Genomic DNA, 15,505 nt, shown 5'->3' with positions numbered 1-15,505 from the left:
AAACTAAGATCCTACATGCCACAGCAAAAAAAAAGAATCAATCAATAAATAAAGCTCATTTGGCAAAAACAGTCATATGGTCACACCTAACTTCCAAGGGGCATGGACCAAGTGTCTAGAAAAGGGCAGCACCAGAAAAATGTTTGGTGAAAAACACTAAAGATTACCAGGGTTAACTATTATAATTCAACTTTAAAGTAAGTATAGGAGAACTCAATGAGGAGGTAACATTTAAGCCAAGACCTAGATCACTGAGAATAAACTATGAGAACATTGCATGCAAAGTCCATAAAGCAAGAATGGGCTTGAAGCATTTGAGGAGCAGGAAAATGACTCAGCTGTTCGGAAAATGGTGAATAAGAGTGAGAGGTGGCAGGGCTGGGACACACAGGTTCTTGACGGCCATGGTAAGGAGTCTGAATTTTCCTCCAAGGTGTACTGGGAAGTCATTGGAGGATTTTAACCAGGTAACAGGTGTAATTTTTATAAAGACCCTTCATTCTCCTTGCTCCGAGGGATGGGCAAGCGTGCAGGAAGGCAAGCAGTTAAGAAGCAACAGTCCAGGTGAGAGATGCCTGTGGTCTGGACCGGCAGAGCAGCAACAGAGGTGGAAAGGAGCAAACATAGTCAAGATCAGTTTTGGAAGTAGAGCTGATGGTTGGGTTGTGGAAGGTGAGGGGAAGGAAGGAATCGAGAATGACTCCTAGGTTTCCGGCCCGAGAAGCTGAGTGGCTCTTGAGATGTAGATTTCTTCTGGAGTGAAAGCCGGTGGTAGTAAAGTTTTCTGAATCAAGAGTTTTTATTTGTCCATATTAATAATGAGGTGCTTTTGATATTTCAGGGTTGATACCACATAGTTATTGTTGTTCAGTTGCCAAGTCACGTCTCATTGTTTTGAGATCCCATAAACTACAGCCCACCAGGCTTCTGTCCATGGGATCTGCTAGGCAAGAATACTGGAGGGGATTGCCATTCCCTTCTTCAGGGGATCTTTGTGACCCAGGGATTGAACTCGAGTCTCCTGCATTGGCAGGTGGGTTCTTTACCACTGAACCATCAGGGAAACTGATCATGGAGGTAGTACTTCAATATATGAAGCTGGAGATCTGTGGAGTGGAAAACACTGGAGATATGAACTTGGGGATTGTATAAGTGTTCTACTACTGCATAACAAGAAACCCACAAATCTAGCAGCCTACAACAACAAGCATTTATTATCTCATGGTTTCTGCTGGTCAGGAAATTGGGAGTGGCTTAGTTGGGTAATAATGGTTTGGGGTCTCATAAAGTTGTGGTCAAGATGTCAGTTGGAATGGAAGTCAACTGAAAGCTTAATGAGGGCTGGAGAATGATTCACCCAGATAGCCATTGGCAGGAGGCTTCCATTTCTCACCTTCTGCCACTTCTATAGGCTGCTTGAGAACATAGCAGCTAGCTCCCCCTGAAGCATGCAATCCAAGAAACAGCAATAGGCAGAAATTACACAATGACCTTGTCTCGGAAGCAACATACCATCGATTCTGCCATTGTTCATCTCACATAGACCAACCCTCATATGATATGAGAAGAGATCATTAAGAGATAACAAGTTTCAAAAGATTCTCTTGGCATATACTGTACTAAGTCATGGAAATGGATGAGTTAATTTGGTGGGGTGAGGATATAGAACAGAATCCTGAGACACTTGGAACAGCTGAAGATGGGACAAAAGACAGGGAGCCAGAAGAAGAGGCAGAGAAACGGCCAGTGAGGTTGAAGGAAAATGAAGAGGATGTAGCTTCATGGAAGCATAGGCGCTTTTCCTTGAACATCCAAGCCAAAGGTTACCCAGAGTAAGATGGCAAGGGAATTTGGATCTAAGAACACAGAATTGATGATCATGCCAAGTACTGGGTTGGCCAAAAGCTTCATTCAAGCTTTTTGGAAAGATGTTACAGAAACTTTTTGGCCAGCCCAAATAGTTTTCATGGAGTGTTGATCCTGTTTGGAATAAGGTGGGAGTAAATGGGATGAAAGAATCTGGTGACCCAGAACATAGAAAATTCTGATAAACTGTACTGTGGAGGAGAACTTGGGATGAGAGACTATGCTTCATGATGGATGATTCTGGGCTGTGTTGGAATACTTCACAATAGTGATTTAGTGGACTTCCCTGGTTGTCAGGCAGTAAAGTCTGTCTGCAATGAAGATTCCCTGGAGAAGGACATGGCAACCCACTCGAATATTCTTGCCTGGGAAATTCCATGACAGAGGAGCCTGGCGGGCTACAGCCTATGGGGTCACAAGAGTTGGACATGACTAAGCCACAAACATTGGACATTGGATTTAGTGATTCGATAGTATGGCAAATAGTGTCCATGCCAGAGGAGGGTTCACTGTGAGAACAAGTTCTTTCCTGAGGGGAGTTTTGTCACTGTTCTTCAGGCCATTCCACTCTATTGACAGCAATTTAACACACTATCTTGTTTGGAAGCACCAGACATTCCAGAACAAGATGCACCAGCAATTCTAAGATGTGAGCTGATACACTGGGGTGTGAGTTCACAAAATAGATACTACCTCTGTTTAAGGTACTGGCACAGGTTTGTACCCTACAGACACAGGCATTGGAATAAATTCTACTACATATATCTTCTGGAAAAGAAAACAGGGTGTGTTTATAAGTGAAGCGAAAGTTGCTCAGTCGTGTTCGACTCTTTGTGACCCCATGGACTGTGCAGTCCCTGTAATTCTCCAGCCAGAATACTGGAGTGGGTAGCCTTTCACTTCGCCAGGGGATCTTCCCAAACCAGGGTTTGACCCCAGGTCTCCTGCATTGCAGGCGTATTCTTTACCAGCTGAGCCACAAGGGAAGTCCATGTATAATAATGAGAGCATATTCTCACTGACTAAGGTTATTCTGTGTTAAGGAATGATCCTGCATTATCACCAGGTATTAAAAAGCATGAATTATCTGCTTGCGATTGTATTTATCTGTAACTTCTGGCCTCATTTCTCCTCCACAACCATATGCACCCAGTGACAGTGCAGCAACCGGCCATCTCTGGCCCCACCCTTGGGCATCAGGGTAGCAGGTAACCAGGCTGGCACACTGAGGAGCAGGCACACCCCTGGAAGGCTCCTGACATTGGACCGAAGAGTGACAACTTTGCTGGGCCATGGAGGGGCACTGGAGGGGGATACAGTGGTGACCAGCACCCTGCACACCCTGTCTCGGAAGGTGGCTCCACTCCGCAGTTACAGACGGCGGGGGGTGAAGTGCTGCTTCTGGTTTACTATCTAGGAGGGTGGGGTAGGGGCGGACTGGGGAGCTGCCAGGGCTTCCATTTGGCCTTTGTCAATACTCCAAGGCAGTTCCACTATCGCCTCTCATTTAGTTCACCGCCATTGTGATCAAGATTGGAGGAACCCTCCCATCAATGTCATAGGATTGAGTCCAGATCTCCCTTCCAGAACATTACGTCCTGATCCCAGACCAGCAGCCTCACCCTCTCTCAATGAACCCTCCCTGTCTAGCTTCACCTCCACAATCCGGTCTCATAGACTTAGCTCTGCTCTTTCACACGCTCGCCCTTTCAGTCAGGACACGTGCGGTGGCTCCTGCAATGCTCCACGACTGAGCTCTTTGCTCACAGTGGTGCTTGTACTTCCCTGCGCATCCTGGGCCGAGACCTGACCCAGTTACTGCTCTGGGGCCAGAGGGGAGGAGGGCTGTGATCTAGAGGAGGACGTCCTATGAGGCAGCCTCCTCAGGTGAGATCCTTTTTCTTAAACCAAGTTGTTTCTGTATTTGTCTGCTCCGGGTCTTAGTTGCAGATTGTGGGATCTAGTTCCCTGACCAGGGATCGAACTCCGTTCTCCCACATTGGGAGCATGGGGTCTTGGCCACTGGCCCAGCAGTGAAGTCCCGTCAGGTGAGATCTTCATCTGTGGATTCTGTCAAGCGAAGGCCTCTCTCCAGGCAGGTAGGGCTTCTTTAACTGGTTAGAGGATTCAGGTAAAGCTGGGGTTCAAGTGGTTCAGGTTCAACGACCCCAAGGTCCACATCCTATGTCCCTGCTCTCAGTCCTTCCCTATGAGCCTCATAGGACTCACATCATCAGCTCTGGCGGCTTATGGTTCAATGCCGGGCCCAGTTTTCGGTACAGTCTTCCTACAACTGCAGGAGATGAAGGTCTCTGTCAACAGTGCCAGTAGGCCTTGTGGCTTCACTGGGCCCTGGATTGCTAGTTGGCTGGAGATAGCCTGTCATTCTTTTTCTTGAAGTGTCTCTGGGATCTCAGCAAACCCAGCCAGCTTAAAATTACAGTCCTTAAAATGAACCTTACTCACATTTCATTCCAGTTCTATTGCCTGGCCTATTATTTCCCCTTCCACCTGTAGCTTATCTCAATTCATAACAGGTAATCTTAGTGATTCCAGTGTTAGAGCACCTCAGGAGCTACGCCCTCCACTCACTGGAGTGACAGTAGGGCCCTTGTTGCTGAATGACTGCAAAGGTTGTCTTGTTCCAGAATCCTGTTCTAAGGGCTGACTTCCCAGAGCCACTTCCAGTGGGTTTTCTTGAAAGCAGAGCTGAAGACAAAGGCCTATTACTACTATTATTATTTTGGCCACCCTGTACAGCATGTAGAATCTTAGTTCTTCAACCAGGGATGTAACCTGCACCCTGTGTAGTGGAAGGGCTGAGTCTTCCCCACTGGATGAGCAGAGAAGCCCCAGGACAAAGCCCTATTCCATGGAGGCACTGACTTGGAAAATGTGCTCTGAAGTATGGTAGCAGGAAGAGGAAGACAGAGAAGAATGAAAAGGTAATATCAAAGTACATAATCAAGGTCACACCTTAATCATACATAATGTCTCCCAGATTTCCATCCTATTGCAGGAAAGGCTGAAACACTTATGCAATGGTTCCTATCTTCTTTGAATGGTGATGTCTCTAGATTATTAATGACGATTTCACCTCCACTTCTCAGCTCTATTAAAGAGGCAGAATTGAGCCATTCAGAGCCAGCAGGCAGTGAGCCTCTGTTTTCAGGGGTTTCAGTTCAGCTCAGTTGCTCAGTTGTGTCCGACTCTTTGTGACCCCATGGACCACAGGTTCCAGGCCTTCCTGTCCATCACCAACTGCTGGAGATTACCCAAACTCATGTTCACTGGGTTGGTGATGCCATACAACCATCTCATCCTCTGTCATCCCCTTCTCCTCCTGCTTTCAATCTTTCCCAGCATCAGGGTCTTTTCAAATGAGTCAGCTCTCCACATCAGGTGGCCAAAGTACTGGAGTTTCAGCTTCAACATCAGTCCTTCCAATGAACACTCAGGACTGATCTCCTTTAAGATGGACTGGTTAGATCTCCTTGCAGTCCAAGGGACTCTCAAGAGTCTTCTCCAACACCACAGTTCAAAAGCATCAATTCTTAGGCGCTCAGCTTTCTTTATAGTCCAGCTCTCACATCCATAATGATTACTGGAAGAACCATAGCCTTGACTAGACAGACCTTAGTCGGCAAAGTAATATCTCTGCTTGTTAATATGCTGTCAAGGTTCATCAAAACATTCCTTCCAAGGAGTAGGCATCTTTTAATTTTCATGGCTGCAGTCACCATCTGCCTCTCCAAATCAATTCTGATTTGGAGCCCAGCAAAATAAAGTCAGCCACTGTTTAGACTGTTTCCCCATCTGTTTGCCATGAAGTGAAGGGACTGGATGCCATGATATCAGTTCTCTGAATGCTGAGCTTTAAGCCAACTTTTTCACTCTCCTCTTTCACTTTCATCAAGAGGCTCTTTAGTTCTTCTTCACTTTCTGGCATAAAGGTGGTGTCATCTGCATATGTGAGGTTACTGATATTTCTCACGGCAGTCTTGATTCCAGCTTGTGCTTCATCCAGCCCAGCATTTCTCATGATGTACTCTGCATATAAGTTAAATAAGCAGGGTGACAATATACAGCCTTAACGTACTCCTTTTCCTATTTGGAACCAGTCTGTTGTTCCATGTCCAGTTCTAATTGTTGCTTCCTGACCTGCATACAGGTTTCTCAAGAGGCAGGTCAGGTGGTCTGATATTCCCATCTCTTTCAGAGTTTTCCACAGTTTGTTGTGATCCACACAGTCAAAGGCTTTGGCATAGTCAATAAAGCAGAAATAAGATGTTTTTCTGGAATCTCTTGCTTTTTTGATGATCCAGCGGATGTTGGCAATTTGATCTCTGGTTCCTCTATGCCTTTTCTAAAACCTGGTTGAACATGTGGAAGTTCATGGTTCACGTATTACTGAAGCCTTGCTTGGAAAATTTTGAGCATTACTTTACTGGTGTGTGAGATGAGTACAATTGTGCAGTAGTTTGAGCATTCTTTGGCATTGCCTTTCTTTGGGATTGGAATGAAAACTCACCCTTTCCAGTCCTGAGGCCACTGCTCAGTTTCTGAAAATTGCTGGCATACTGACTGTAGCACTTTCACAGCATCATCTTTCAGGATGTGAAATAGCTCAACTGGAATTTCATCACCTCCACTAGCTTTGTTCGTAGTGATGCTTCCTAAGGCCCACTTGACTTCACGTTCCAGGATGTCTGGCTCTAGGTGAGTGATCACACGGATTGGTCACTGGTAATTGCGTTTTCAGGAACTCAGCTTGGACAGAAATCAGAGGCTGCCAAAGGGGCTGGGACACGGGCCACCAGAGGCATCTGCTATATCATGTGATCAACTGCTTCCACGCCCCTGAGGACCTTAGAAGAGGCTCTAGCTAGTGAGGTGCCCAACAGCGGAAGCTTTTAGCTTCAGGCTTTAATCTGCCTTTGTGGAGGAACTCACGTTTGTCCTGGAGGGAATGGCTGAGGCAGTCTGCTCTCCACACAAGGGTGTATCCTCCTTCCCTGATCCCCACTACTTGGAGTTCCAGCGTCTCTCTCAGGCACATCCTGCCTGCTCCTCTGGCTCTCCAGTATTCCATGCATGAAGTGAAAGGCAACTGGGGAGCACCAGTCTTGCTGTGGGCTTTACTGGGATGTTGCTGAGATTTAAGGCTGATTCAGTCATCAGTTGTCTTGTTAGATAAACTAGAGAGAGGGGGAAAAGCCTGGAGTTAGCAATTTGTAGACAGGAAGCAATGCCCCGGGGGAATAGAGGCGGCCTTAGTTACTGTCAAAGAAGAAATCTCTCCCTCAGGACCATTTCAGATTTTTCAATAGTTCACCAGAGAGCCAATGAATTAACCATCTGCTGGCCAATGCAGGCAAGTCCTCTGACGGGTCTTTAAAGGAAAGGTTTCGGGACTTCCCTGGTGGTCCGGTGGCTGAGACTTCATGCTCCCAACGCAGGGGGTGTGGGTTTGATCCCTAGTCAAGGAGCGAGATCCCACATGCCACAACTGAGAGCTAGCACAAATAAACAAACAAACAAATATAAGTAGAGGAAAGTTTCAAAAGAAAAGCAGGAATACAGAGCAGTGCCCATGAGAGATAGAGCTCAGTGATTTCCCTGCGTTTGTTAGCTTGGTCTCCCCTTTCTCTGTGTGCAGACGCATCCTTAGGATATAAACAGTCTGTGTGCCCACCTTTGCAAGCAGCAAAGAGGAAGCTGGTTTCATTCCCATCAGGGTTGGTGGCTGGCGAGGAGAAGATTCTCCCAAGGGTGAAGTGGGTGGTGACAGCAACTGAGGAAGAGAAAAGAGGACACAGGAGTGGAGAGGTCCAGAAGGAAAGCTATAGAATGGTGGGCAATCCCTGTAACAGTCAGGGTGTGGTTTTAGAATGGCTTTCAGGCTAAAAAACTGGGGGAGGAGAGCTCAATTCAGAAAAATTGGGAGGACGGGGATTTCCCTGGTGGTTCCGTGCTTAAGACTCTGCCTTCCAATGCAGGGGGCACAGGTTCGATCCCTGGTTGGGGAACTAAGACACCACATGCTATGAGGTGGGACCAAACATTAAAAAAAAAAGGAGGATAGAGAAAAACAGAGCTTGGATCTGGTAAAAGAGCAAATTTAGAGTAAACGGGGATGATGAAAATTAGAGGAGATGGTAGGCTGGGAGGAATCTCAGAAGTCTTGGGTAACAGAAAATGAAAAGAACCTAGACCATGATCCAGTAAGTGAGTCACCACAGGTCATGGAAAGGTAGATAAAGTCAAGGTGGTCACAGAACAAAGGCCCAGGATCGGAAGGCCACTGGTCGGGACAGGAGGTTCGATGGAGAGGGCACCCGAGCCAAGGACCAAATTGCTCAGTGAATTTGAGGCCTGTGTGTATGTGGAGGAATGAACCGGAGGCCAAAAGATGTGAAGATAAAGGTACTCGGAAAAAAAGAGAATTCCTTCATGATCTCATGGTTGAGACTCTGCTCTTTCACTGTTGAGGGCCTCAGTTCCTTCCCTGGTTGGGGAACTAAGATTCTACAAGCCACATGGTGTGGCTAAAAAACAAACAAAACTCTGAAATGATCCCTGAAGAATGAGAGTGATGGGGAAGTGGGAAGAGTTAACTAGTCAGGGTGGAAGGGCTTCCAGACAGAGGGAGGGTCCTAAGCCAGGGCCCAGAAGCCAGCAGGAGCATGGTGTGTTCTGGAACTCAGAGCCAGGGATCAGGGGGACCAGTCAGACCATCACAGACTATACTAAAGGGTCTGCACTTATCCTCAAGGAGATGGTGACCTGCTCATTCATCCTCTTTTGTCCCCTCTACTCATAACACAGGGTGTCTTAGGGCTAATCTTGAGATCTATTATCCACCTACCCTCAGTTCTTTGGTGACCTCATCCATTCTCACTGCTGGCAACTCCCAAAATTTCATCTCCAGATTCAGCTTATGCACAGCTGCAAAATAAAGGGGGAAGGAAACTGGCCAATGGACTTCACCCTTCAGGGTCTGGTTGTCAGGGTCACGCATTTAGAAACTAAGTTCCCTCTGATCTCTATCAAACAGCAGAAAACCAACTTTCAACTAATTAAGTATATACAGGTTGACTCTCAAATGGAAAATCAATTTATTAATTTACAGAAGCAGATAAACCTTTACTTATTGGTGCCCATTTGAGAGCTTTAAAACAGCTATTGGTTTCTTTCTTGGTAGTGCTAATGGGAAAGAATCTGCCTGCCAAAGCAGGAGACACAAAAGAAGAGGGTTTGATCCCTGGGTGAGGAAGATGGGTTTGCATGAAAATGGCAACCCAGTTCAGTATTCTTGCCTGGGAAATCCCATGGATGAGGAGCCTGGCAGGCTACAGTCCATGGGGTCACAAGAGTTGGACACGACTGAGAGACAAACATTGGACGTTGAATTTAGTGATTCAATAGCAAGGCAAATCCTCTCCATGCCAGAGGAGGGCTCACTGTGAGAACACGTCCTTGCCTGATGGGGCGTTTTGTCACTGTTTCTTCAGGGCATTCTGCTTTATTGACAGCCTTTTAGCACACTATCAAGATGTACAAGCAATGCTAAGGTGGAGCTGATACACTGGGGTGTGAGTTCACAAAATGATACAACCTCTGTTTAAAGTACTGGCACAAGTTTGTACCCTACAGACACAGGCGTTGGAATAAATTCTATTACATATACCTTATGGAAAGGAAAACAGGGTGTGTGTGTGTATACATATGTATGTATAATGATAAAGTGAAGTGAAAGTCGCTCAGTCGTGTCTGACTCTTTATGACCCCATAGACTCTACAGTCCATAGAATTCTCCAGCCAGAATACTGGAGTGGGTAGCCTTTCCCTTTGCCAGGGGATCTTCCTGACCCAGGGATTGATCCCAGGTCTCCTGCACTGCAGGTGTATTCTTTACCAGATGAGCCACAAGGGAAGTCCATGTATAATGATGAGAGCGTGTTCTCAATTACTGAGGCTATTCTGTGTAAGGAGTGATCCTGCATTATGACTAGGGATCAACGAGCATGAATTACCTGCTTGCGATTGTATTTATCTGTAACATCTGGCCTCATTTCTCCTCCACAACCATATGCACCCAGTGACAGTGCAGCAACCGGCCATCTCTGGCCCCACCCTTGGGCATCAGGGTAGCAGGTAACCAGGCTGGCACACTGAGGAGCAGGCACACCCCTGGAAGGCTCCTGACACTGAACCCACTAATGTGAACTTTACAGGGGCCACGGAGGAGCACTGGAGGGGGATACAGTGGTGACCAGCACCCTGCACACCCTGTCTCGGAAGGTGGCTCCACTCCGCAGTTACAGACGGCGGGGGGTGAAGTGCTGCTTCTGGTTTACTATCTAGGAGGGTGGGGTAGGGGCGGACTGGGGAGCTGCCAGGGCTTCCATTTGGCCTTTGTCAATACTCCAAGGCAGTTCCACTATCGCCTCTCATTTAGTTCACCGCCATTGTGATCAAGATTGGAGGAACCCTCCCATCAATGTCATAGGATTGAGTCCAGATCTCCCTTCCAGAACATTACGTCCTGATCCCAGACCAGCAGCCTCACCCTCTCTCAATGAACCCTCCCTATGTAGCTTCACCTCCACACTCTGGTCTCATAGACTTAGCTCTGCTCTTTCACACGCTCGCCCTTTCAGTCAGGACACGTGCGGTGGCTCCTGCAATGCTCCACGACTGAGCTCTTTGCTCACAGTGGTGCTTGTACTTCCCTGCGCATCCTGGGCCGAGACCTGACCCAGTTACTGCTCTGGGGCCAGAGGGGAGGAGGGCTGTGATCTAGAGGAGGATGTCCTGTGAGGCAGCCTCCTCAGGTGAGATCCTTTTTCTTAAACCAAGTTGTTTATATATTTGTCTGCTCTGAGTCTTAGTTGTAGATTGCGGGATCTAGTTCCCTGACCAGGGATCGAACTCCGTTCTCCCACATTGGGAGCATGGGGTCTTGGCCACTGGCCCAGCAGTGAAGTCCCGTCAGGTGAGATCTTCATCTGTGGATTCTGTCAAGGGGAGGCCACTCTCCAGGCAGGTAGGGCTTCTTTAACTGGTTAGAGGATTCAGGTAAAGCTGGGGTTCAAGTGGTTCAGGTTCAACGACCCCAAGGTCCACATCCTATGTCCCTGCTCTCAGTCCTTCCCTATGAGCCTCATAGGACTCACATCATCAGCTCTGGCGGCTTATGGTTCAATGCCGGGCCCAGTTTTCGGTACAGTCTTCCTACAACTGCAGGAGATGAAGGTCTCTGTCAACAGTGCCAGTAGGCCTTGTGGCTTCACTGGGCCCTGGATTGCTAGTTGGCTGGAGATAGCCTGTCATTCTTTTTCTTGAAGTGTCTCTGGGATCTCAGCAAACCCAGCCAGCTTAAAATTACAGTCCTTAAAATGAACCTTACTCACATTTCATTCCAGTTCTATTGCCTGGCCTATTATTTCCCCTTCCACCTGTAGCTTATCTCAATTCATAACAGGTAATCTTAGTGATTCCAGTGTTAGAGCACCTCAGGAGCTACGCCCTCCACTCACTGGAGTGACAGTAGGGCCCTTGTTGCTGAATGACTGCAAAGGTTGTCTTGTTCCAGAATCCTGTTCTAAGGGCTGACTTTCCAGAGCCACTTCCAAAGAGGAAAGGTTAAAATTTTACAAAACCTCCTTTTCTTTCTGCCTCTATAACTCAGCTTGCCCCTTGCAAAGCCTAGATCACGTTGGTCATGTAGTCTCAAAAATGGGGACTTGTAATACTAGGAACTGGACCTTATCTCACTCACCCTTGTCCTGCTCTTTGTAATCACCTAGCCCCTGCAAACCTGCTTAATCAAACCTGTCCGGGTCAGGCATCCCCCTTCCCATCTTGACCACTGTTCTTGCGCACGCAAAACCCCTTAGTTTAAACCAGCCTATTAACATCTAGTGTTGCCCACTACAGTCTGTCTATAAAAACCCTGTAATGCCTTTGTTTGGGACTCAGAGCTTGGAGTGTTAACTACTCTGGGCCTGCTGGTGTAATAAACCTGAGTTCTCCAAACCTCTGAGTGCAGTGCTTGGTTTCTTGAGTACTGGTTTCTGCAACATTTCTGGAGGCCCCAGAGAGATTCCAACCACGCCAGCCCCTTGAGCTGCTGGACTGGTGGCTCGGCCGTGCTGGAGCGAAGGAACCCGGAGACGAAGGAGGGGGCGTGCCACCTGATGGTATTCCGGGTTCTCTTTCAGACTGGTGTTCCAATTCTTCATTTGGCTGAGCCCCAACTGGACTCATTGGAGGGACGGACCAACTTGCCAGGAATGGCCACAGGATAAGGTAAGGCTCTGGGGTCAGTCCCCAGGCAGGAGCCTATCCCAACAAGTAGAAGAGGAGACTGATTACCTCTTTGAGCTCCCAGGAAGGGAGCATCAGATAGGGAGATCTGGGGACTTGGGAGGAAGGGAGGCATCGTGAATGATAACCTCCTTGGGGCTCCCAGGAAGGGAGCAACAGTTAAGGAACCCTGGGGACTCAGGAGAAGGGAGGCATCATGAATGACAACCTCCCAGGAAGGGAGCAAGGAAACCTAGGGGACTCAGGAAAAGGAAGGCATTGTGATAGCCTCTGAATGATTTTGAGCGTGTGATTGCTGATTGAATGGAGAGAAATTTTTTTGAAACTACAAAGCCAATTCTTTTTGCATATACAATAAAAACAACTAACTTGTTAAAAGGCCTACCCAGGGAAAAGCTTAAAATTAACCCTTTCTGTGTCCTTGAAATACACAGCCAGCTTTGCCTGAGACCTTAGCTTTGGGAAAGTTAGAACTTTAAGTGAAGAAAGAAGAAAGAGGGGTGTTCAAAGAGATATTTTAAATCTCAGACAGAAAACTATAAGATCTCTGTCAATCTGTCTGTCTCATAATTTATGTATATCTCAGTTTATGTCTTTTTTCTGATAATACTGTTGAAGTTGTAAATGAGTGCTAATTTAATTGGCCTAAAGAAAAGTAAGTGTTTATGAATCAAAGAATACAATACAAAGAAGAAAAATTAACTAAATAAATTTCAGATTCATATGAACCGGAAAATATTCAATATTAAATATCTAGTATTAATGTTTGTTTGCTTATCTAACAAGAAAGTAGGATATATGTTTTTAATAAAGAAGATATAAAAAATATATAAAGGGAAAAGAAAGTAGGTCTGACTTAGAGGTGGCTGTTATAGAAAGTGATTAAAAAGTTTCTGGAAGATGGAATCTGAAAAAAAGTTTGTGCACGGTTAGGACTGACTAAGTTTAAAATAAACTTAATTAAGTTTACCTAAATGAGTTTGAAGTAAACTGGTGCAAAAATTTTAAATTTGACCTTTCTGTTAAGAGGACATACTTTCTTCAGATGTTGAACTGCTTTTAATAATAGATTTAAGGTTTTTTTTTTAACCTCTTAATTGATCTGTTCTGTATTTACCTTGAAATCTTTTGTTAACTTTGGCTACAGTGTTAATGCCCTCACAATGAGTTCTCCAAAAAAGAAAAAATTACTTTGGTAAACTAAATAACTTCTATGCGGAGTACATCATGAGAAACGCTGGACTGGAAGAAACACAAGCTGGAATCAAGATTGCCGGGAGAAATATCAGTAACCTCAGATATGCAGATGACACCACCCTTATGGCAGAAAGTGAAGAGGAGCTAAAAAGCCTCTTGATGAAAGTGAAAGAGGAGAGTGAAAAAGTTGGCTTAAAGCTCAACATTCAAAAAACGAAGACCATGGCATCTGGTCCCATCACTTCATGGAAATAGATGGGGAAACGGCAGAAACAGTGTCAGACTTTATTTTTTGGGGCTCCAAAATCACTGCAGATGGTGATTGCAGCCATGAAATTAAAAGATGCTTACTCCTAGGAAGAAAAGTTATGACCAACCTAGATAGCATATTCAAAAGCAGAGACATTACCGACTAAAGTCTGTCTAGTCAAGGCTATGGTTTTTCCAAGTCATGTATGGATATGAGAGTTGGACTGTGAAGAAGGCTGAGCACCGAAGAATTGATGCACTTGAACTGTGGTGTTGGAGAAGACTCTTGAGAGTCCCTTGGACTGCAAAGAGATCCAACCAGTCCATTCTGAAGGAGATCAGCCCTGGGATTTCTTTGGAAGGAATGATGCTAAAGCTGAAGCTCCAGTACTTTGGACACCTCATGCGAAGAACTGACTCATTGGAAAAGACTCTGATGCTGGGAGAGATTGGGGGCAGAAGGAGAAGGGGACGACCCAGGATGAGATGGCTGGATGGCATCATGGACTCGATGGACGTGAGTCTGAGTGAACTCCGGGAGATGGTGATGGACAGGGAGGCCTGGCGTGCTGCGATTCATGGGGTCGCAAAGCATCGGACACGACTGAGCAACTGAACTGAAATTAAATAAACATTATTTAAGATTATGGTACATGTAGACAAAGCTCATTCTGCTTCTACAAAAAATAATCCCTCATGGTTAGACTTTTGCTATCTTGATGTCCTTAAAACATGGTGATAGTCTGCTCTTAAATCAGGAAATTAAAAATAAATAAACAACAGGTAAAAATCAAAGAGCCAGGGCTATGGGAAATCCAAGATGGCTGCATGGCTTTCCCCAGCTCCCTGACACCTCTCGTTTTTATTTGATGGGTTAAAGCCTTACCTGTACCCTCAGAATAAGTTCTCTGAAAAAGAAAACATTGTTTCACTAAATATTAAGTTCTAGTTTTGTTACTTAAGGTCTGTGCTTACTAAGACTCACTTCTGAGATAGTTCCTTGTTATGTTATATTGCTAAAAGGTTTAATTAAGTTATTTAAAAGGACACTCTTAAGATGGTTTCTAAAGCTTATCTCAGTAACCAGTCTTTGGATAAAGCTGAGATGCTCCATGAGGTACAGGAGAGTAACACCTGGCTACAATCATTTAACTGAGACAGATGACCTGGGGTATACCAGGCTATATACAATGAAAGTTCTTGATTTAAATTCTTGCTTGTGACCTTACTAATAACTGCTAGCTATATTATTTTCTATGTAGCTTGTTTCAGAAGATTATTTCTTATGTTACCAAAGGTGTGACTGAGCCTGTGATAAATGCCGATGATGTGCAGTTCCATATGAGATCAATAATTGTAATAATGTAACTCTAGATGTGGGAAGAAGCAACAAGAGGAAATATTTTCCTGGACCAAGAGGCTAGCAAGACAGGTATGGTCCAGAGACTTTTGCTACTTACAAAGCCTGGTCTAGTGACAACACATTGAGTGGCCTGTTAATGGAATCTTTGTTAGACCTAGGAATGAGCCTTCCAAGCACCGTGGGACACAATGACCTTGAAATGCCCCAAAACATGGTCAGATATGTGGCTATGAAGGGGCCCTGCTGACTGGAAGCTGGCCCTTGCCAGCTGCCTCTACAAAGATTAAGTCAGGACCACTATAAGATGCTGACCTTCAACACCCCCTTGAAAGGACTTCAGGGTGGAGACAAAAAATAAGGCACTTTGTGCTCTGGGAAAACCCAGAAAAACAGGCCTTCAGATAGTCAGATGTTTTCAGATAAAAATTTTTTATGAGTCCAAATTCTTGCATCTTCTCACACCTGCTGCTGCTACTGCTAAGTCACTTCAGTCATGTC

General features: G+C 45.7%; 1 protein-coding gene across 1 annotated transcript in view; it reads right to left on the bottom strand.

Moving 5' to 3' along the window:
• The window catches only part of LOC102174355 (beta-glucuronidase), a 52,315-nt gene that overhangs the window by 29,939 nt on the left and 6,871 nt on the right, over nt 1-15,505 (bottom strand). Inside the window, 2 exon segments of the mRNA XM_013974816.2 lie at nt 7,562-7,660; nt 8,735-8,814. Of these exon segments, the coding sequence (XP_013830270.2) occupies nt 7,562-7,660; nt 8,735-8,814 (179 nt within the window).

The sequence above is a fragment of the Capra hircus genome, chromosome 25, assembly GCF_001704415.2.
Source record: "Capra hircus breed San Clemente chromosome 25, ASM170441v1, whole genome shotgun sequence".
In the NCBI taxonomy this organism is placed as follows: Eukaryota; Metazoa; Chordata; class Mammalia; order Artiodactyla; family Bovidae; genus Capra; species Capra hircus.
The sequence above is the reverse complement of the archived record's forward strand: the minus strand, read 5'-3'. Positions and strand labels throughout refer to the sequence as shown.